This window comes from Streptopelia decaocto (genome assembly GCF_964273445.1).
Source record: "Streptopelia decaocto genome assembly, chromosome: 6".
Taxonomy (NCBI): domain Eukaryota; kingdom Metazoa; phylum Chordata; class Aves; order Columbiformes; family Columbidae; genus Streptopelia; species Streptopelia decaocto.
Window position 1 is genome coordinate 8,036,673 of NC_138660.1, and position 23,139 is coordinate 8,059,811.

Below are 23,139 nucleotides of genomic sequence, written 5' to 3' on the forward strand. Positions count from 1 at the left end.
TAAGTTCAACCACCAGAACTAATTGATTTAGAAGTTCAAAACAATTACATGGAGCCCCCGTGAAGAAGCACACACACAACTGATCTGCACTGCCTCACAGAGAATTTCTCTTATTCCAAAAAAGAACTGCTTATAGTTAGTTACGGGACATAATTATTTCCTGATTGAGAACAATAACAGTGATAAATACTGAGACATTTCAAAAATGCTGACAAGGAATATAAAACATTCTCTAGCCCTATTCATTCCATTTTTCATGTATGGTTATTTCATTTAAAATTACATGCATATTAATGGATACACAAGAAACTCAAGGAAATTAAACCAACAGCAGTGAATTTACATTTCTTTGATTTCCATATGTTTTAAGTGTGTACCTGACATTCTGCTCATCGCAGGTGAGACCAGAACCAAATTTGGCATGTATAGCTGAGCAAGTGTGGTGATCTTCTAGGGCTCTAAAATATAAAGGGAGTGTTTTCCTTAGGCCATTATTCACAAAAAAGCTTGACTTCTGCAAAGACTGTGTAACCAGGGCATTGAACTCACCCAACTTTCTGGAACTGTTTTGCACAGATATTCCAGACATAGCGGATATTTTGTACTTGGATACTCCTCACCTGCAAAAAAACCAAAAAATATAGGGATAACAATATATATTATATAGCAAAGAAAAATACCCCCAGGCCTGCTCACAGATCTCAGCTAGGCATCCTCACTGCGGTCAAGCGCAGATAAAGCAAATTACACGGGGGGCAGGGAGGGAGGAAAGGCAAGACTGTATTTACTAACTCCCTAGTTATGTTGTGGAGTGAGATCCCCACCACAGGTTCCAGTGAGCTTTACAGATCTTCAGGTCAAGGAATTACAAGGCAGCATTCTTCCCTCTTCATTTAGTGAAGCAAAGAATACAGTCCTCACTCTCATTTCAGAGAATGAAGGGATCACTGATGCAGTGGTGGGTATGCAGGCAGCTGTCAAAGCCTGTCTTCAGTCAGCAACCCTCTTATCTTCTGTCTGCCTTTGCGGAAAGCAGGGGACTTTGGGCAGTTTGCAGGTGTGGTGCTGAGTCCTTCAGCTGAACAGACACGCCAGCAAACAAGAAAGGCCATCCCAGGATACGTCCTGAGTCACTGCTAACGCTGGGCCCTTGCAGAGCAGTTATGCATTAGGAACACGCGCTGCCATTTATAATTTGCAAAAGGAGTCTGTCCTGTCCTACGCAACAGCGAAACCTATTAGTGATAATGGCGCTTCATATCAGCTGGAGGAAGGCAAAGCCATACACCTATATACATATATAATAAAGAAACCAGCTCTAGGGGACTCTCCCGACCCAGTGCAATAAACATTATTATAGGCTAATGAAATATACACTCAGCTCATGCATTGACTCAAAATGGAGCTATAACTGCAGTCATTAACCTAACAGAGGTCTGTAGTTAGGATTTCATGCAATAGGAACTGCAATATTTGCTATGCTAAAAACTGAAGTGGGAAATGAGGGATTCACTCAGCTGGAACAGGTCCTTGGACAGCTCTTGGGCACTACACATTGCTCTGCGGACATAGGTAGCTTAAATGGTGAAAAGTTTTTATAATTGCCTTATAAGTAGGGGCTTCTAAATTGCTAGTGAAGGATTAAACTGTTTGCTCTTTGCTGCTTTGAAATCTGTTCTTTTCTATCTAGATGTTTGGACTGATAGGAAAGTGGTGCTCAAAGGGCTTATTAATTGAGGCTATACTGGGCTTTTTTATGTTACTAATTCGATCCTCTGAAGAATGTTACAAACCAGTCTTCCCCTTCATACTGTGCCAGTTGATTAAACTAGCTGGCACTAAACTTTCTTACGTACTTTAACATATGCCCACACAAAACAGCAGTTTAGGTTTAGGTTTATAATGAAAATATCCACTAAAAATTGCTGTAGATATTAAAAATGCTAACAAGTTAGAAATCCATTTTCTAGAAGAGAAAATAGCTCTCTTATGGGTTTCCCAGTGCAGTCATCTAGTACCTATAATCAAAAGACAGTTATTAGCAAATGTACAATTGCATTCCTATTGCTCACATCAATTTAATGTGTAATGCTAAGGAAGACATATAAGTGAACTGTCAGGTTCTAGAATGGGGATAATTATATTTACCCAGCTCATAGGGGACCTTGTGATCTGCTTGGATCAACTAATCATCTACCTTCTTCCTAGTATCTCACTAGGATCTCAAGGCTATGGAACTGGCAGAGCCCAGGACACATTTTTGCAGGAACAGTCAACAGTGCAAGACCCAACTCTAGCAAAGGTACTTTAAAGCACAAATTGGTACATACAAAGGTAAGAAGGTAAAAATGCACTTCAGACCCTCCTTAATGAAACATTTCTGGAAATACTGATGCAGCTCTGCAGAAGCACTTTCCTGTTCTCTTCCCCCGCAGCTGCTTTCAGCCCTGTTCTCATGTTACTGTGGGAGCTGTGATGTTCAGTTCCTCACAGTCTCCCTTCAGACACACAGCCACCCCTAAGTTCCTTGATTCCTATGCCAGAAATGAGTTTTTTGTTTGGTATTCTGACTCTCCACTGCCGACCCCAGTGTCTTGAAGCTCTCCTACCTATAATGTAGGTCTTCTCTCAGGAGCAATGAGGATCCTTTTTGCAAAATCCACCTCAAACTAAGTAGAGGATTTTTACAGAGGTGAGTACGATTCTCTAACATCTCCAGCTTGTTTTTCCACTGCTCGCTGTATTCATCAAGCTGCAAGTTTCTTAGCTGAGTATGTTTCACAGCTCACTTTCACTCTACGAAGCATGGCTGAGATTTGCTATCATCTCCCAGATGCTGCAGGGAATACTTTACTTACTTGCAAACTTGGCTTCGTTATGGCTTTGCTGAAGAGTGAGTCTTCCTCAGCAATGGTTAGATAATCCGATCTACTTTTGATAAGTGCAGACACAGAGATCCATGTCACGGTCTTACGAGAATAAATCTGATACTCATCCTAAATGAATATAAAAGAGAAATGTCACGATTTCCCTCAAAATCGGACCAAACCTTGGAGTGAATAATTACAGCAGGCCTTTCTAGAGCACCACTCCAGCTTTTGTAAAGAACTAGCCAAGAGAGGCCACCCAGCACCTGTGACTGACAGATAAATCAGCAGAACAGGAGCAGAACCACAGTCCTGTCAAAATGTGAGTACTGCAAATAATTCACTGAGCGCAGGTCTGGTCCCCAGGTGATAAGGATGGAACATGAACACCCAGGTCATGATGTAGGCCAGGCAAACAGCACAGGACAATCTGAGATGCAGTGACCAGACTGTAAAGAAAAGATCAAAAGGAACATAGCACTGCACTGCAAAATGCATGTTTAGTGCCAATACCTTTCCACAGTCATTCCTGTGTTAACGCTTCATTGGAACAAGTGTGTTAGCATCATTCATCCCTTATGGTACCTTAGACAAGATTTTGGCACAAATTGGGTTCATGATCTTGCTATTTTTTATAAAATAAATTCAACATTGCAACTGCCTGGAAGAGATTAGAGCAACTACTGTAATAAGTACCCTCATGTTAAGTTTCAGTCCTGAATACTGAACCTCATGTGTTAAAGGCAACTATGAGACTGACATATATCATGTCCAGCCTGTGAGCAGTTTGGCAGATGGAAAAAACTGATTACCTCAGCCAGGCAAGTTCTGAAAGCACGGTTATTAAACCCCTTTTGGAAATGACAACAAATAAAAAAGATTCTGAACCAAATAAGAGTCCTTTTGAATAATTTAACGGTTCAAAAAAGAACTTGAAAAATATTTACATGTCTTATTTATTTGTGCACTTTTCTTCTTAAAATAGTATTTTTCAGTAGAATAACATTTATTTTCTGATATTTATCTTTAATTTAAATTTCAGAATTAGTAGACATTAGGATGCAGATTGAGATGGGAAGCAGTGAATAACACAGGTGCTCATTACTTGAACCAAAGTGAATTAAAATTCAATAACAAAAGTGAGTTAATAGGCTCTTATATTGCAATTGCAGAGATAATAATGAATTATGAATGAAGGTTTTATGTGAAGCAAAAGAGAATTTCAAGGATCAAGCTGATGGGATTACTTGTATCCTCATTAGCAGTAGCCATGTTTGAGAACTGACATAATCAGAATGTAGGGGAAAAAAACAAACAAACAAACAAACGCAAACACCCAACAGTCACTTTCATACAAAGAACCATGAAGGAAATCTGAAATTGTCAAATGCCCAGAGCACACGTTGAGAGAGCTTCCTGACAACAATATACAATATGATCCAATTCTTGTTTAATTACATAAAGTATCATTTAAAAACTCATTTATTTGAAAAGTGCTTGGCATGGCAAACCCATTTAAAATGACACACAAGAATAGGTAATTAAAATGCAAACCAAACTGAAGATTAAAAAGGGAGATTAAACCTAACATGCTTCTTTAAAAAAAAAATAAATACCCCAGTCTAGTAGGATGCAGATTGTTTCAATATAAAATATTCAACAGGCAGATCAGTGATGTTCAAAACTCAAGATTTTAACTGCATGCTGCTCTGCTCATTTAAGAAGGCAGCTCAAACACAGTGGTAGTAAGTGATCGTTTCTGCAATTGCACAATTTGCAAATGGCATTGTTGAGGAATCTTTGAAGCAGAACAAATTAAACTTCTGGAAGAAAACCCACCATGCGAGCTCCTGGAGTATTCAGGTTCAGCTGGGATTCAGAGTCAAGTCTCAGTCTGACATTTTAGTGTTGCATTAGCTTCCATTAAATGAAATCAGGGTTTCTGTATGTTGCAGTACTTCAGTGCAGTCCTCAGCAGATATAAATCTGTATTAGGAAACTACTAGCATAACCTAACAGCCCTGAAAGCATTAACTGCAGGATTACAAGCTTATTGGACATGTGGAAAGGCTGATGGAAAATGGAAACATACAGCCAAGAAAACAAGCAGCCTAAGCTTGTCCTCTTCCTTATCCTGATCCCTCATCATGTGCTGTTGGACACCACTGGGGACAGAGATAGGCAAATCTTTGGTTTGGCCAACTGGCTAAATTTTGGCAGAGAGAGGCAGCTTCACCACGACAGCCAAGTGAGGGAAGAAGGATCTGCTGGACAATGCCAATCAAACAGATGCTTTAGAATCTGGAGCACAGATCTGCAATGTAGAAAGCACAGGAACGGTAGAAGGGAGGAGGAAAGATTGAGAGCAAATAACACAGTCTTGAAACTACAGATATTACAGCTTTTTTCACCCCAATTTCTTCCAGCTTGTTGTCTGATCAGCTAGATGTCACTGTCCACTCCAATCATCATCTTTTACATAATTTGTGGGGTACTTGAGAGTTCTTTAGATCAATGATGATAAACGCAACATGTTATTGTAGGAAATCAGCAATGTAAGAGATTTCAGCTAGCTGGATTCCTTCCAATTAACTACATACTAATGACTAAAGATTAAAGTAAGCACCTACTGTTGTTCTAAGCAGAACAACATCCGCTTCTTCCAAGCTGCAGCGGATGCAGTTTGCCCACACATCCCACTCTGGCTTCCAGTAAAACAGCAGCAGCAGAGCCCCACAGGACAAGATGTATCCCGCAATGCACAAGGCCTTTCGGCAGCCTTGGGTTTTGTAGCCAAAAATCTCCTGTATGGCAAAGACAAGGAAAAAAAATCATTACTATTTCACTTAAAGAAACACCTGGCATACTACATTTTCCCATCATCCACTGGTCTCCCATAGGTACTGTTTCGTATGGTACTGTGAAAAAAAAAGTCATGGAATTTGCATTTGGCTTCTTTATGTCTCCTAAACATGACTAGAAAAAAACTTCACATGTTCCATAGAATTTTTCATCCACCTTCACAAAATCTGGATTGCTGTAGTCTGCCCAAACCTCTAAAATATTTTTATGTAGTTATGAAACTCAGCATGAGACACAGTTACATGTGTGCATGAGTTGGATTGATATGAAAAATATAGAGGCCCTAACCTTTAGGTCCCAAGTCATTTGCCTGGTCAGTTTTTTTAAGGTTCCTTGGTGAGAGAGCTGCAGAACTTGAGTACATTTGCACTAGGGGATGGAGAGTGATGCTGCAGCAGCTGGAACAGAGTCTGCTTCAGAATCAGAAGCACTGCTGCTCTCCTGCCATAGCAGCGTGTCTGCATTCACGCACCTACGCTTTACAGACTCAGCTGGTGTCTCTGCATGGTGCCGAACGACACTGCGTGGTGGCACGAGTTGGAGCTGCTTTGCACAACTCGGCACATATGCAGCCTTTGTATGGCTGTAAACACGTCCCATGACAGATCCAGTATGGGCATCTTGGACCTCAGCAATGCGCCATTGTCCTAACATCCCCAAATAATAATAATAATAATAATTGTTAGTAAGAACAAATAATGAATACTTGCAGAATGCTTTACATGTTCAGAGGTCCAAAGGAAGCTACTCACTGCATGAGTAGGTATTATTATTCCATTTTTAAAGCTGGGGAAATTGATATAGTGAGGCAAGGTGACTTGCCCAAAACTTCAAAGGGATGACTGTCAGCATTGCAGTTTAAGAGCTGCCAGGTCTTGGTACCATGGCCAAATTCCCTCTCAGTAGTGCTAGCAGGGACTTGGTAAAGGTGAAATTAAATGTATACCATGAATTTATAGAGGAGATCCAACCCTGATCTAAGATGGGAGATTACATGGCTGCAGTTAGCAGGAGAATTCGCTAAAGATTCCTCAATCTCCTTCTTCCTGGTATATCTGCAGCAATTGTGCAATCTGCTTCTGCAGATCAGATAGCTGCAGCCACAGATATTGCAAGATCCATTCATAAAGTGAAAAGAAAAGGCAATGTAATTGGAAGGATGAGTAATGCATAATTCCTGGTTCTGTGCTGGTGTCTTTGCTTGTTATGAGAAACACAAGCCCTACCCAGTGGTTCCACACACTGCCTCGGCCTACTTGCTCTATGTCATTCTCCAAAAGACAGACTCTATCTTCCTAGGTAATCTCCATGGTGTTTCTAAAGGGAAGAAACTGGCAACTGTGGGGAAAAGTATGGTAAATTACACAGGGAAGTGGCCTGCATTGCACAGGACCTGGTTATACAACCTTGAGATGCACAAGGTCAGCATTTTCAAAGGTTTCTATAATCTCTGAGCAGCCCAAGAGAATAAGGCAACTCTGCAGCAGACAGAAGGAAGCTCATGGAAGACAGCAGATAGGCAAGGCTGCTAGAAGGTAGCTGGCATGTCAGTCATGTGCTATTAATATTCATATGCTCCTATAAACAGGTAAAGGGCTTTCCATGCACCTCTGCCTTGTATCCTTAACAAAAAGGCTAAACCAGTGTCAGCACCAGCATATAGAATAATACATAGAATGATGCGAACTTACAGTTCACAGCAATGGCTTACTAGGAAGATCAAGATGCTTGGATCCAGACTTCAGAGCTTGTCAGCAAGGCAAAGGAACTCCCAAGGAGACACAGATGCCTAAGGGAAGAACTGTTAAAAGAAGGTGCTTTCGGACTTCCTCCATTAAATGTCTGGACCTGGAATAACTGGAATTATATTTTCAATTTGGGATGGGCATAAATATGAGGGTGGGGAAGAATGAGATTGCTGCCATGTGCATCTTGCTTCTGCCAGTGAATCATTCCTTTAATTTCCAGCTTTTCTGCCTTACACCCAAAGTCAATGAGGCTGTAGTTAATGCAATTAAGAAGGGAGAGGGTGGGCACTCAGCACGTGAGTGGCAGTCATTTGGGGTCATCTTCTTTTGTCAGTGTTCTCTGCTGAAATGCTCCACGATTCTCCAAGTCTGATATGACAACACAAACATAGACCCAGGGCAGACTCTGTCTTTCTCTGCCTAGAAAATCATGCACCTATGTACCAAAATATGTATCTGAGTCCCCCTACACCTGCATATGTTTCCAGGCTTTTGTCTTCCAGAATAGCTTTCCCTCAAAAAATTGTTTGATCTCTTAGATCTCAAGACACTTCCCAAAACCAAGCCTGAATCAGTATTCTTCATCTTGAAAACCAGGAGAGAAAAAGACAAGGCAACAGCTCAGCTGGTAAAAAAAAAGGCCATTCTCTTAAGACATTCATTACGGTGTCTGCTGGATCTGGTTCCTTCCCACAAGGGACTTTCCTGAGATAGATAGACAGACAGACAGATACCCTTGAACGGTTCTGACACAGTGGACATTCTGCCCTACGAACACAGGTGTTGGTTAAGATTTAGTTGGTTTGTGTATTGATGAATGTGACATTTTTGAATATAGTTGTTCAGGAGCTCTACAAGGGGTGAGCTGGGAAAGAATAAACATCAGGTCTTAACTGCTGGTTGTCCATGTAGGAATCTAAAGACAAAGCAAAGCACTTCCCACAGTTTGGAAATCACTGGAGCAGGTTTCCTGGGTCACATCATTCAGAAGTAAAGCTAGCCAGGGAAATAGACTGCACTGCAAACCTAACCTGTGCCAATGTTCCCTGGGCTGGAACCCTTCAATATTTACCTTCAGAATAAAATGTTCTGCTAGGGTGAGATGTGAATATTAGACCCACAACAGAGGTACCCACACTGTACATGAGGAAGGGATGCAGGTTTCTCAGCAGGTCTATCTAGCCACGTGAATGCCTTACAGTAATTAGGGTTGGAAATTCTTCAAGCTTATTCAGGATCCCCTAGGCCTACATTACAAAGATCTCCAAGCCAATGCATGTCCACTATGGCAAACAATACTTCCAGGGCTGGCAGAAATCCTGGTGTTGATGTCAGCAGTAAGAATATATCTGTCAAGTTGGTTTTATGTTGTTAAAGAAAATAGAATAACCTTTGCTGGGTTGTACTTCATTGCACAAAGAGGCTGTGCTGATGTAGACATAATTCTTTTGAAAATGGTTTTGATTAATACAGATTCACACTTTGACACCTTTTCTACTGCGTGAGCACATTTTTACGGCTCACAGTGTGCATTTGGCATATGTAACATCACACAGCCAAATAACCTGGGTTCTCGAGGGCACCAGACTAAGAGATGGTGGAAAACAAAGCTAAGATTAGCTATCTGTAAGATGCCAAAGGACTTCTCATTATCTCACAGGAGGTAGCACTGTCTACAAAAGAGGCTGGTGTGCTCATCTCATCTTTGTAGAATAATTTTTAATAAATTGTAGTGTATTGTAAAACTTTGTTTCCTCATCTGTTAACATCCCCTTTCTCTTGAGACTTCCAACAGTCAGAAGAGTGACTAAAACAAAATGGTTTAACTTGTGAGTGAAGGGTCTAGGGAAGGGCCACAGATTATTGGACAGAAAAAGCTGCCAGACCTGCTCAGTTGGCAGAAAACGTGCTTATTCCAAGAAAGGTTCATAGCTGCTTTTACAATTATACAAAGCCAGCACTCAAGGGCTTAGCACTCTGGTGACCAGGAAGTTTTTGTTTCTAATGTTTAAAAGAAAAATCGCTTGTAACTGCCAGGTCATCTGCACAGCAGAATTTAAATGCAAAAGTCAAACAAGTTCAGGTACCCTTTTCTTTGGTGAAAATAAGGGCTGTAGCTGCCAGGAAGGAGCCTAAACAGTGGCTGTGAGCAATCATATTTCTGGAAACCCAATAGCCAGATACCCTGTTATGAACAACCTGTTACTATAACAACAGATAATAGGATTAGACTTGAAAGACTTGTTAAGATTCACAAGGAATTTAATAACTGAATCTCCTTCTTACCAATCAGAACCTGTTTCATAAGAGGTTTGTTTCTGTTCCCTCTGAAGCAAGTAGCAACATTCACTATTGTTCCACTAGGAAAAAGGTTGTGCCTTTCAGATTCTGTATTAAAATTAAATCTTTCAAACTCAAAGTATTTAAAATTCTGGGATCAGATTCTCTTCAGAATTCTGGCACCCCAAAGGAGGCCGACAGCTGCCAATATGCAGTGGGAAACTGAGGTTCACCAGCTGACTGACTGCAGTTGTCCCATTCCTTCAGACACAGGCAACTGGGGGACACGTGCTTTGGACAGGCTTGTGGCAAATCCTTCCTGAAGCAGTAGAGACCATTGAAGTCTATCACAACCTTTTGCACTGCAGGACTTATGCTTTGCACTTTAGAGTCCGTGCAAAGCGATGAGTAGTCCCAACTATACAGAGAGAAGCATCAAATTGAGAAGGCACAAAGCTGTGGTTTTCCTACCTCTTCCTATTCCACCAACAATTACTTCATCTCAAAAACACCTTCAAGCAGATCCTTCTGAAGGGAAGTAAAAAAAAAAAAAAGGGAAGCTAATTCCTAAAATAAATCCATTCCTGTTACCACAGCTATCAGCCCTCTCTGAGGCAAGCTGTTGTGTCCAGAGTACTCTCACACTACTGAGATTTTCCAGTACTACATGTGGTTATGAAAATAAAGAGATTATCTTATGCTCCAAATATACACTGCAAAGTTTTAGCTGGGTACCAGGAGAGTGACATCTCGGTCAGGCAAATGTTTTCCAGCCACACAAAGTAATTCCAAAGATATGCACAAGGATATATAGGGTTAATTTCCTAAGTCAGAGCGATTATTCTTAAATACAGGACTATCTAAGATCTCAGCTATACCAAGAAATGGAAACAGTGAAGAAAACTTGCAAGTATTTATTCTGATTAGAGCTCCCCAACTTTCCTCAGCAAAATGGACAGCTCGTTCTACAGAGGAAAAGCTCTGCATGTTCCGACTCCAAATGAACTACTTGCATACTTACTTGAACTCCGGAACCTGCACAACGTCAGCTGCAACATTACTACACCAACTGATATGATCTTGTTTCAAGAGTCAAGAACTGCTTGTTAATAATTTGGTTCAGGCAGATTAAACTCACTGTTAATAATAATGTCAAAAAAGAAAAAATTGAATGGCTTGGAATTTTAAAAAAATGTTGCAGGGTCACTAGGACATTATGTGCCAGTGCCGCTTGCTGTGGCTGCCAATAATTTAAAATATATGATTTTAACAAAGAAAGAATGCCTGCACATAATTCTTTTACCCCACGTACTCTCTTTGTCTCCTCTACTTAAACACAGCCTTCTTTCTCTCTTCACAACTTTTACCTACGTATTACTTTCATTGGTTTCTTCCTCATTCTCTTTACAGAACCTCTGACACCTTCATAATGCTCCCCTCTGTTACACTTGTAACTTTCCTCTCACTCTCTCTCAGGTATGTAACAAAGACACACACATACCTGCCAAATCTAGCACAACTTGGCTATGGGTTTAATTGCACCTACCACTCAACTGCTTTATCAATCTTTTCTCTGTGATTTTCATTTGGGAACGGCAGGTGAATGAGCAGTGCTCATGTTTGCTGCAGGCACGGAGAGCATAGCAACTGGATTCACAGCGCAGACTGACACTGCGCGCACACACCAGCTGTGCACGGAAAACCTCATATGCATAGAGCAGATCCCCGAGCGCTGGACTCATGGGATACATGCTCAGTATGACACTGGTGAGAAACAAGAACATTCCTGGAAAGACAATGTAGGATAGCTGGCTCCGTGCAAGCACAACCTGGGACTCCCAGCAGGGCACAGCTGGAACTGGACATGCAGGGTACTGTAGCGTGGTTCTATACAGCACACTTAAACCTCGTTAGCTCAGGCTTAATTCTAGCTAGCGGCAGGGCCAGCTGTGGGAAGAGAACAACAGGTTGCTTATGGTCTTAGAGCAGGGATGTCAAACTCATTTTTACAGGGGGCCACATGAGCCTTGCGGTTACCTTCAAAGGGCCAAATGTGTACAATCCTAAAATTACATTCGGCCCTTTGAAGGCAACCGTGAGGCTGATGGGGACCCCAGTGAAAATGAGTCTGACACCCGTGCCCTAGAGGGATGGGAACACGGAGGAGCACAGACACAAAACCAGGAGCCGTTGGAGCTGGGGAGCAGGGGCCCATCAGCACTGGGGCTACAGCCAGGAGCTGCCAAGCAGGTTCAGGAACTCGGCAGCGGAGTCACTGGGTTCTTGCGCTGCCCCAAGCTCAGCAGCTTTCACCCTCAGAGCCAGAGCCCTGTGCTCCCTGCAGCACTCAGGTCGTGCTGCTGGACGACTCTGCACTGCATTCCCCTGCACATCCCAGATTATCCAGGTTTGTATTACACAAAATATGACATCTCCCCTCCCCTGGATGGCAGAGAGCAGGCTGAGAGTCTGTGTATCCAGGGATAGCAAATGTTTGCATTTTTCCATGATGCTCTTTTTCACTAAAACAGAATTCTCAGATTTTGAAAATTTCTTCAGGATTTCTAGAAGTGAAGAGTCATGTCAGCTTCTAAGTGACTGTTGCACTCATAGAAATCCTACGCAAACTCACAGCATAGCTACAGTGGCTCTGCAGAACAGCAATTTTGAGCAGCACTGCATCTACCAGACATGCACGAGAACTGTTGCTGTACAGCTGCATCACCAGCAGAATCTGTTAGATGGACAGAATGCATATGCGATGAACAGCTGATCTGTAACACACAGTAATGCCAAAGCAGGTAAGAAGCACTGAATTTACTACAGTTGTGCACTGGGCTTACTAGTTAAGAGAAGCACCATGAAGTAGAACAGATACTTCATGTAAACATGGGTCTTATTTCCACATGTTATGGAATACAAATAAACATCCTGCCCTCTGAGAAACTCTGGAAAGAAATATGGTAATTCTGTATTTAGCAATCCAGCTTCATACACGTGCTCAGGCTGGAATAGTGTTGCCAGTTCAACAGACTGCATTTGCTAATAATTTATGCAAACATAACACGTGTTTTTATGTTCCAGAGAAAGCCATAGCTCCCGGTCCTCCTCTAACTGTGGCAGACCCTAGAGATTCAGCTGTCAAATTAGCAACACCACTCTGGCCCATCCCTCAAACTCATATAAGACCACTTCCACCTCGATTTATAATGCCACATCAATATAATCTGTCGAACCATTCCCTGTTGGGGGGACAACCAATTACATCCAGTGGATACATACAACTTCATTTTCTTTCTGCTAAAAAAAAATTATATCCCCTTCTAACTGTAGGTTTCTGCTACGGGAACACCTCCACCATCCAAAACTAAATTACAGACTGTAGCATTTTATTGCAGAACATGTGCCATCTGCTGCTTCAAGTTGAGAAAGACCTAGACAGAGATACGACTCACCATCTCATTCTCTTCTCCCTGGTTAAGCTGCACATAATGGTTCTTGGCAGGATTTTCCCCCATGAAATGACCCTCTGGAGACTTTCTAGAGCACCCTCAGGACAGGTCTTCAGCGTTGTGAGCTTGAACTTCCACATTGAGGAAGTGCTCTAAGTACACACCTTGCTTATAACTCTGCTGATGTTTGAAAACTGAAGCTCCTCCCTCTCTGTGGGGCAAGCAGGTAACATTCATCCCTCCTCCCTTCATTCTGCTGTTGGAGTTTGGCGACTGTGAGGCTATATGCAAAATTCACTCAAAGGCACTGCAAGAAAGAAAAAGTTAGGTCTCACAAATGTTTGCCATAATATGACTCCGAGTCATAACTCTGACAGGTGCAAGCAAGTGCTGTTAGCATACAACTTTCAGGGGAGGGCAAGAGGGGAATATTTTTCTTCAAGAGATTATGGAATCACTGGAGACCAGGATTGTTCCCAAATAAGAAGGAAAATAGGCATTGCTGTTGTTAACACTCTTAGCAACCAGCCTGAACTGAGTGTCCAGCTGTGATCCCCACATATGCCTCAGAGAAAAATCCAGGCTCTGGCATTGGAAACAGAGGCCCCAGTTTGTACAGGTGGATTTATGCCCTGGCTGTGTGTCAGAATCCAGCCATGCAGGATCTGTAACCGGTATTTTTATTCATTATTAAGAATACCATCACAGAACGTCTTCTGACCTCACCATACAGCTTTGAGAAATGTCACTGAGGTTATTTACTCACTCCTGGGGGGAAGTGGAGTTCCCCACTCAGGTAAGTGAGCTGGATACAAATGTCTCTGACCTCCAAATCAAGGCTAAAAGGAAGCTGGCAGAAAAACGGCACTGGGGGTTTTATCACCTCCTTTTTTGTTACTGACAGGCTGCATTTGTTTATTAGTCTTATGATTCATTCTCATTCTCATTACTATTTCCTTGTCCTTTGCTAATTTTCAAGAAGTCACACACCAAATATTTTAGGAATGAGGCCAAGAGGGGCAAACCTGTTCTTCCAGCAAATATGCTAAAGAAACATTGTTTTCAAGGGTGACTGAAACAATTCAAGAAATGCCAAGTTAGTTCCTATTCACCAGCATTTTACTTCCATGTGGCATGGGCTCAGAGAAACAGAAACAGGAGAAAAACAGTGAACAGACAAATGAGGGAGCGAGGTCAATCAATACAAGAAAAGTTGTCCATTGTTAATAACGTGAGCCAGGCACAGACCTGCAAAGCAGACGTGCCCGAATGCACAGCACAGGGACAGACATGTTTGTAAAATGCTGGTGACAAGCAGCTTGTGCTGCAGCTAGAGCTGTTTGGTCTTGACACCTGGCATGCTTCCAAAAGGAACCCAGACCAGAGGCTGGACAGAATTGGATATAACTGTACTAAGCTGTGTTAGGGGTGATTTGTTGCGACAAGATCAAGGGGGAACAAGCTCCTCTCTGTACCCCAGCTTCAGTGTCACCCCTTCCTTCCCTTCGCTCCAACTCTGAGGCTAGCTTTGAGTCACTCACCTTCTCATTTTGTCCTTCAGAGATCCAGTAACAGGAACTCCAGTTATTACATTAGAATCACAATTTTCAATGAAAAATTAAAAAGAATGCAAAAAAAAGTCCGTTTCTGATAAACCTGATTCTATGGGAAAACTGAGCAGTGCTATCTGGAAGCTACAAAAGACAGGAAACAACTGCAAAGGTACCTTGTCCAAAACAGGCTGATGATTCTGTGAAATGACTCATTATTTTGGGAGGTTCCAGGCGTGGAAAACAGGAGTGCCACACACGCTTTTTCTGCCTGGTCAGCTTTTGCCACTTCTCCAAACGTCAGCCTTGCTCCTTCTAGTGTCTGTAGAAGACTGAGGTGCAGTAGGGGTCCTTGGCTGCCCTTTCACAGAGCAGGAAGATGAGCTGCATGCAGAGCATCCAACCAAACCCAGGTCTCCAGGGAGGAATCAAGGCTCATCCAAACCGTTCACTATTCATGGGCTTAGTCCAGCTCCTATTGAAAATTTCTGCCCCTACAGACCACTCTTATTAGAGAGATTGATATCTTTGCAACTAAAAAAAAAAAAAAAAAAACAGATTAAAGGTGTAAAACATTCATCATTTCTATAGTTCAGCAGTTTGTCATAATATTCTGATAATCCAGAACCAATGAACATGGTGGAATTTGTTAGTTTCCTTAAGCAGGTTCACTTTCTCCTGGAGAAAACATCTCTAAAGCAGCCTATATTAGAACCTTCAGTTATATGATGCCCTCTACTGGTCAAAGTAACAATTACATGTTAGTTTATAAATAAAAAGTTATTTATATCATGTCTTATGGAGTATCATCAGTCTTTTTTAAAAAAAAGCGTTAAAAATATATAAATCATAAAAATAACTAGTCAAATTCAAAAACACAAAAACAAAGGTAAAATTTAAAACAAATATAGTCCCTTAAATTTAAAAATAAATAAATAAATAGATCTAAAAGCGAGCAAGACACAGAAACGTGCCTCACCTCATCCCTACAATTTTTATCTCGGTCCTGAAAATACATGTATGTGTTATGTCATCCTTGTGCAACTTATTTTGCTCTGAAAAAATCCCACTTTATAAACAGAAGCCTGGCCTACAAAACACCCCAAATCTTTCTGTTTTGCTCAGCACATGAGGCTCAGTTCTGGGCATATTACAGAAAAGCAGCTGGGAACCAATGCATGACAGTCCATGGGGCAGCACAGAGACAGGAGTCAGAAAATATGGAAGAGGGACTTAGGGTTGCTTAATCTAAAGAAAAGGAGATGGAGAGGAGTTCTGATAAGAGTTTCCAAACATATAAATTTGCACATAGGGAGAAAATCATATTCTCCATGTCTGCTGCAGATAGCGCTAACTTGCTGCAAGAAAGTGTAAACTTGGGCATGAGGGCAAACTTTCTGCTAATGTCAGCAAGCGCTGGCATTGTAAAGAGGGCCCCCAGTTCGTGCAGGTGGATTTATGCCCTGGCTGTGTGTCAGGATCCAGCCATGCAGGATCTGTAACCAGTATGTTTATTCATTATTAAGAATACCATCACAGAATGTGGTGCCTGTGGTGTTTACTGACACATGAGGCGTGCGCCTCCCAGAAATGACACAACTGCGAGTGATTCTGTCCGAGGGCAGATGGGCAGATCTGCTGAGCGCCCCTGGTCCCTCCTCTGCCTCCCGCTCCCATGGGGTCCTGCAGCAAAACCCCCGAGTACTCACAGCGGCCCATGTGGACACGCTTTGTGTTTCCCAGCTCTCAAGGCAGCGCTGCCACACATTCCACCCGCTTCTCCAGCGCGACAATAGCTGCGAACTCATCTGGGAATCTTATTTAAGCGGCGTGGAAGGCCCTGGTATAAGCACAGGTGTCCACCCGGGCCTGGGCCCGACCGCAGGGGTGAGCCCCGGCGGTGCCGGGGGTGCCCTGCGCCGGGACAGGGACGAGGCGCTGAGGCCATGGCGCTGCCGCCGCTGGGGTGTGAGGGGAAACACAAGCCCCCAGCATGGAGCAGCCGTCACCCTCCGCCTCCCCGCTGCTCCTGCCCGGGGCACCCCCAGCGGTGTCCCTTCAAAACCTTCCCCCGCCGCCGCCGCCGCGCACCGGAACCTTCGTGCGGGGCGGCGCGGTTTCCAGCCGGGCCGGTCGCGCCGGACGGCGGTGCCCGGAAGCGGCGGCAACTCTGTCAGCCTGCGGCGGCTCCAGCTGCCCTTGCCCGCGGCAGCCCGGGGCGCCAGGAGCGGCGGCGGAGCCCCGGCGGGCGGCCGCGGTGCGTGCGGCTCCTCCGGGCGCCTCCCGGCCGTTAAGGATGTGGCGGACGCGGGCGGCGGCGGCTTGGTGAGCGGGGCGGGCCGGACAGGGGTCAGGGCGGGCGCTGCGGGCCCTGGGGCGCGGCGGCTGTGCGGGGCGAGAGGCCGGCGGGGCTGCCAGCCTGTCCCGCCTCTTTCGACCTTGGGGCCTCTACCCCGAACGCCGTGTCGGTTTTAATACCCGTGCCGGGTCTTAAAATTATTACCTGTCCCATCCTTCAGCCCCCCAGGGACCTTTATGGGATGTGGAAAGCAGCGGTGCCTCCCACATTCCCACTCCAGGGATTCCGGCACCTTCGTGTCCAGGCCCGGACCCTCCCCGGCAGCTCCTCTATGTTCCTTTTTTCCACTGTTCTCCTACGCAATCCCAAACAGGAGCAGTGAAACTGCATGTCTCGTAACCACACAGTGTTCCCCGGCAGATTCAGGAGCAGCAGTAGGAAGATAAGCGTTGCTAAGTGCTTTTTGTCGGGTTACATTTGAAAGAATGCTTTGCAGTCATAGCTATTGAAAGTGTATATGAGCTATCATACAAAAGATTTCTCCCAGCTGAGGTGGGGATTTTTTGGACACTTAAACTGGAGCAATATGTGTAAAATTTTGGGTATGACTCCCAGGTGGAGTCTTTGGTTATCACTAGTAACAGGCCATTTCTTCTTGTTTTACAAGGTATCTATAACCTCAGTTTGATGCAAGAGTAATCAAGTTGCAGGCTTGTAATCAGGCAGATTCTAGTGGCAGAGCTACTCATGTCTGAAAGCCTAATTTTTATTGCTATCCAAAGTGGCTTTCCAGAGGCTTTAAATTTGGAAGTAATGAAATACATAATTTGCTAGCATTGCTTTGGGAACCTTTTTGGCCTAACTGCGCTTTCCAGTCAAGATCTTATGGTGGCTTTTTGGTCATCACTCATTATTAAATTTTAGCAGTGGAAGGAGAAAAGGAAGAAGAAAATGGAAGTTTTGATGGAATTATGTGATATATATTTTTAATGAAATATAACATTTCAGTATATACAATTATACAAACATTTCAATATACACAATATATACAAAATATACAATTAGAGCAGGTAGGGTTTGAAATATACATAGCACTTAAAAGGCAGTTGTTGATCAAGTTCTTGCCTTGAACTTACTGGAACTCAGCTTTTCTTCAGTTTAATTGTGCAGGGTGAATGCTATAAAAGATGCTGTATTTTAAAAGAGCGATCACAAAGAATGGAATTATATCGTTTTTAAAAGTGCCTTTAATCTTGCTGAAGACTAATAACAAGAAGTGCCTGCCATAGTATATAGTACCTCCACTTGATCTCTGCTGAAAAGTATGAAATGTCTGTGTAGTGGTAGTGACTGCAAAACAAAATAAATAATGGCCCAGTCATCAGGCTTACCACACTCTGACTGAAAAAAAACTGTCTTCAAAAGCAGGAATTAGACATTTCTAGTGTGGGGGAACTTTCATTTTTTTCTTGTTATGCAGCCACTTTCGCATTGGTGCTATATGTGGTTAGTTTCTGACCCTTTTGTAATTTCAGGTCAAAGAGGAGAAACTTGTCTCTGTTTTAGGGATTATTCTGCTCCTGCTTGTTATGCACTTTCTAGATACTAAGTTTGTTATTGCAAAGGCACAGCCTTTGAGGTAGTTTAAAGAAATGTAGCAGCAAGAGGGGATACCCTTCAAAATCATAGTGACTTTTACAAATGAGGATTTTCATAATGGTTGGTGGAGTTCCCTTTTTCTAAGATTTCCATTACACTAAAGGAAATTTCTAAATGTAGTTGGTAGAATTGGTCTTCTGAGACAGGAAAATGTCTCAGTTCACATAATTCTATTTTTCATTTATCTTCCAAATGCTCAATTTCTGACTCAAAAGTGTTTTTTATTAAAAAGTCTTCCACTTTGGACCTTAAGAATATGCCTGCCATAGACAATGTCATCTCTACAACGTGGTAAATCTCAATATGAAGAACTGTGGAGATTATGGAGCATGTTATCAAAAATGCTGTAATATTTTCCCTTTTATATGATTCACTTATTCTCTTTAAGATCTGTTAATCTTAAATGATTTAGGATTACAGGGTGAATAATTTGCCTTCTCAATAGTGTGAAGTGCTTTCTTTTTTGTATTTGTCCCCTTTGTAAGTAAATACACTTGATAATATTGAAAACCTTGAAAAACACATCAAGGAACAATTATTAATTTCAAGAACCGTAACTTCACTCATATTTTGCATCCAGTAAATGATTTAATAGTAACCATTCTGATACGACAGTGAGACTAAAAGTGACAGAATAAATTCACTTTCCAGAGCTGTTGTCTTTCCCTGAACTAGCAAAGCTACCTCAAAATGTTGAAGCATCCAGTAGTGCAAGTGACCTTTATACAAGGACCTTTATTGCAACCTACGCATGTACCTGAGTATAGGCAGGATTTATAAGGTTCCTGTGTTTAAACCTGTGCTTTTCACAGCTGAGCTCTGTTTTCAGCATCAAATCTTTCAGACCGAAATTTTCACTCTTGCATAAATCTGAATTATTTTATTGAAGTCTTCAGCAAACGTGGTGCAGCCATGTCCAGAACTGATCTTGTTTGTGCATGACCTAAGACAAAACAGTAGCGCTGTAATCCTAGACCTGCAGAATGTTCGAGTGAAAGGAGCTGAAAGATATCATTAAGTAGATACTTCAACTCCAAAAGAGAATCCGCCTTGCCAAAAAAGTACAACTGTATTTTGCAAAGGGATTTTGTCTGTATATTGTTTTTTGAAGTCTGAAAATCCTCTACAGGCTTAATGTTCTCTAAAATTTTGTTTTGAATTACAGGATAAGCCAAACTGTCAAGTCTTCTTTTATGTTGCAAGTTGATCTTAGTCTTCTGTGGAATCTTAACTCCTGTTCGGCCAAACTGTGTTTTATCGCAGACATGTTACTTGCCTTAATCCAGTGTGCAAGTTAAATTTAATTCATAACAGACTTCATAAATGGTATTTAACATTTTATTTCTGTAATCACTAGAAATGCTACACCCATTAACGCTGTTTACAGCTTTTTGTTTTCCTGATATCATAGCAATGATAGCTGGAAATTGTACATTCAGAGTGGTGCTCTGATTTATCCATAGCCAGCTAAAATGTAATGTGAATTGCTTCTAAAGAGGTTATAGAGTTAATGGTGTGTTGAGGAAATCTATTACTCAGAGTTTTTATTTCTTTCTTTTAGTGTCATCTGCCGGAGTCTAGCAAACAGCAGCTATGGAGTAAAAAGAAAATCACCACTTCAAAACTTGCATCTTGTTTCCCGAAGTATACATCATCCCTATTATCCAAGTTCAAAATTTCAAAGACCTCCATTAAGGATATCCACTCAGCTGTTTTCTTCTCTTAATCGTCTACCCCTACGTAAAACAAAACTTTTAGATGTAAAATATGGATATCAGTCCCACAGGAACTTTTGGCTAGCTAGACTAGCATCAAGGCTTCTCAAACTTCGCTATCTTGTTTTAGGATCTGCTGTAGGTGGTGGTTATACAGTCAAGAAGGTACTACTTTATGCATTTTGTCTTTGTTACTAGTATATGTTTCAGAACCAGAGTTCTTGTATCCACCAAAATTGCAGAGTATCATTACAGGATGACAATAAAGATGAGTGAAAATGGAAAACAGATTGTTTAGAGAACTTGCATAGATTTTAGAAGATCCAAGTAGTATTATTCGTATCTAAAAGATGGTGGGTTATTATATTTTATATATTGGTATTGCTTTTCACTAGATTGCTCTGTGCTTTTCTACATACATTTCTATTTCTGCTGTATTTTTTCCTTTTTGTATTAGACGTATGATCAGTGGAAGGACATGATGCCAGATCTCGATGAATATAAGTGGATTGTTCCTGACTTCATTTGGGAGCTTGATGAGCATATTGACTTCGGTATCACAAAAGCTAAAATGCTACTCTATCTAAAGACCAGCATATGTACAACTTAAACATTTGGGTGTAGGTCCTTAGTGCCTCCCTCCAGGAGCATCTTTATAGCTGTAATTTGAGTGAACTTGTATTGTTAGAGTTTGATGTGTGTCTTATGAAGGGATTTGTATCAGTGTGTTTGTAGGAAGAAATTAAACATTGTTTTGTAGGAAGAAATTAAGCATCATTCAGCATCAATGTTCCATAATTCATCCTTTCTTTTGGGAATGTTCTTGTCCTTTCATATGGCCATATAATCCCATTATTGAAAGGAGACTTGCAGCGTGATCAAGGGAACTTGGAGAAGCAGTGGTAGTATTATTCAGCAAGTTCTTTCCTTCTGTATAAATGGCACAAGTAAAATACAAATATAAATAGATAAGTAAAAGATATGAGTAAAAGACCAGTTGAAAATACAGAATAGTGATCCTACTTACCTAGAAAATTATTTTGAAGATACAGAAGAAAATGAAAAATATAGATTCTGTTTTCCTGAACCTTCTGGTTACTGTAGGTTTTTTGCATATTTTGAGATGAAAGTTAGAAACCTAAAAGCCAAGCACTTAGTTACTTGTTATACGCCGGGTAGTAAGGTGGTCTTTCTAAAAAAATTATGAAGATTTCACCACTATAGTACTCTAAAGCTAATAATATTTCGAAGGATTGCACAATTGGCTGACTTATGTGACTGAAAAATAAGCTTTTCTTAACATGTACAGGAAATGCACTTACTTAGTGTCATGTAATTTTAAAACATCCTCTACAAATATTTGAGAATAATGTATGAAATGCGAAATGCAGCAATACATTTTAGAGAATTGTAAAGTATCTGAGGCAACCAACTTATCAGGGAGTTCAAAGTCTAGAAAAGCAATTGATTTTTCAGATATGATAATCTTTCCCAACACTAATGGGGGGAGGTGCATGGGGAAAGAAACCTTTTAATTCTTTATTAAAAAGAAAAAAAAAATAAAAAGACATGTCGCAAACCAGCTGTTAGGATTCACAGCATAAGCAGTTTTTGCTCATTAGCTGTTTTACTGTTTTCCCAGAAAAACTTATTAAAGCCCTTCCTGATGCAGATGACCTTGCCAAACTTCTGCCTGACTTTGACAAGATTGGAGAGAGCTTCACTTCACTGAAAGGATTTTTTTCTCCTGGTGAGAACAATTTTTCAGCTTGGTTTTAATATTGAAAACATAAGCTATTACAAGATGAGGTTACAGAAATGTCCTTAGACGCTAAAAGAAAGCGGATCCTGAAAATGCATGCATTTTCATTGAGTATCTCATCTGAAACTCTAATGGGCACAGGTAAGTATCATGTATTTTTAAAAGCAAGAATTTGGGTAGCAAGTACAGAGAACCAAAATGTGAAATTGAATAGAAAACTAGAATTCTTGTACGATTCTAAACAAACAGAGTGAAAGCTAGATTGCTTCAGTGAGCCATAGGAGCTGGACCTATCCAGTTCAAATTTGGAGAAGATGAGAGTGGTATGGGACAGTAACAGTACCACAGCTGTTACAGCAGAAAAGCGTTGTTAAGCATTATGGTTCTTAATGTTGCAAGCATGTAAAATAAAAGATTTGTAATGAAGGTGTTCCTTTGGGTTGAATGATATTTTTCCATCTGGACACAGCTGCACAGGACTTGCTCGAAGATTTAGCTTAGGCAGCCGCTGCGTTTCAAAGGAGTAGGTAGGAGTTCTAAATCCTTCACAAAAGAAGGGATAGTTTGTGAATTGACTATGTCCAGGTAGTAGTAGGCTTAATGGTTTTCAGATTTTGGGAGACTTAAATAAGATATTTCTGATTGGTGGGCTTTTTAAAAGTAAAAATGATTGATTCGATCATTATATCTGACTTGCTTCTGAGCACAGCTCAAAATTTCACCCAGTCGTTCTTGTAATAGTGCAAGATGATTCCTATTATATACCTTAATAGTTGTCAAACTACATAAATTTATGTTCATGAAAGATCATATCTGTGAGGTGTTATTGCTTTAAGTGTGTTTAAAAATATTTTCGTATCAGTATGCTTAAGTGCAACTTCATTTTCTTTAAATACCATCAATGGTGGAACTAATGTATTAGTCTTGGAACCTCAGCAAGCACCT

General features: G+C 41.4%; 2 protein-coding genes across 5 annotated transcripts in view; one reads left to right on the plus strand and one right to left on the minus strand.

Moving 5' to 3' along the window:
- The window catches only part of LOC309441928 (putative cation-transporting ATPase 13A4), a 41,417-nt gene extending 27,916 nt beyond the window's left edge, over window positions 1-13,501 (minus strand). Inside the window, exons 1-5 of the mRNA XM_082057220.1 lie at window positions 13,213-13,501; window positions 5,498-5,671; window positions 2,859-2,996; window positions 550-620; window positions 378-458 (exon numbers count right to left, since the gene is read on the minus strand). Of these exons, the coding sequence (XP_081913346.1) occupies window positions 378-458; window positions 550-620; window positions 2,859-2,996; window positions 5,498-5,671; window positions 13,213-13,275 (527 nt within the window). The 5' untranslated portion in view covers window positions 13,276-13,501. The remainder of the gene's footprint in view (window positions 1-377; window positions 459-549; window positions 621-2,858; window positions 2,997-5,497; window positions 5,672-13,212) is intronic.
- Window positions 13,502-16,906: 3,405 nt separating this feature from the next.
- OPA1 (OPA1 mitochondrial dynamin like GTPase) overlaps window positions 16,907-23,139 on the plus strand; it is a 53,083-nt gene continuing 46,850 nt past the window's right edge. For all 4 annotated transcript variants that reach the window (XM_082056545.1, XM_082056547.1, XM_082056546.1 and 1 more), the window contains exons 1-4: window positions 16,907-17,084; window positions 20,279-20,597; window positions 20,890-20,986; window positions 22,075-22,182. In XM_082056545.1, coding sequence (XP_081912671.1) covers window positions 17,056-17,084; window positions 20,279-20,597; window positions 20,890-20,986; window positions 22,075-22,182 — 553 coding nt within the window. In that variant the 5' untranslated portion in view covers window positions 16,907-17,055. The remainder of the gene's footprint in view (window positions 17,085-20,278; window positions 20,598-20,889; window positions 20,987-22,074; window positions 22,183-23,139) is intronic.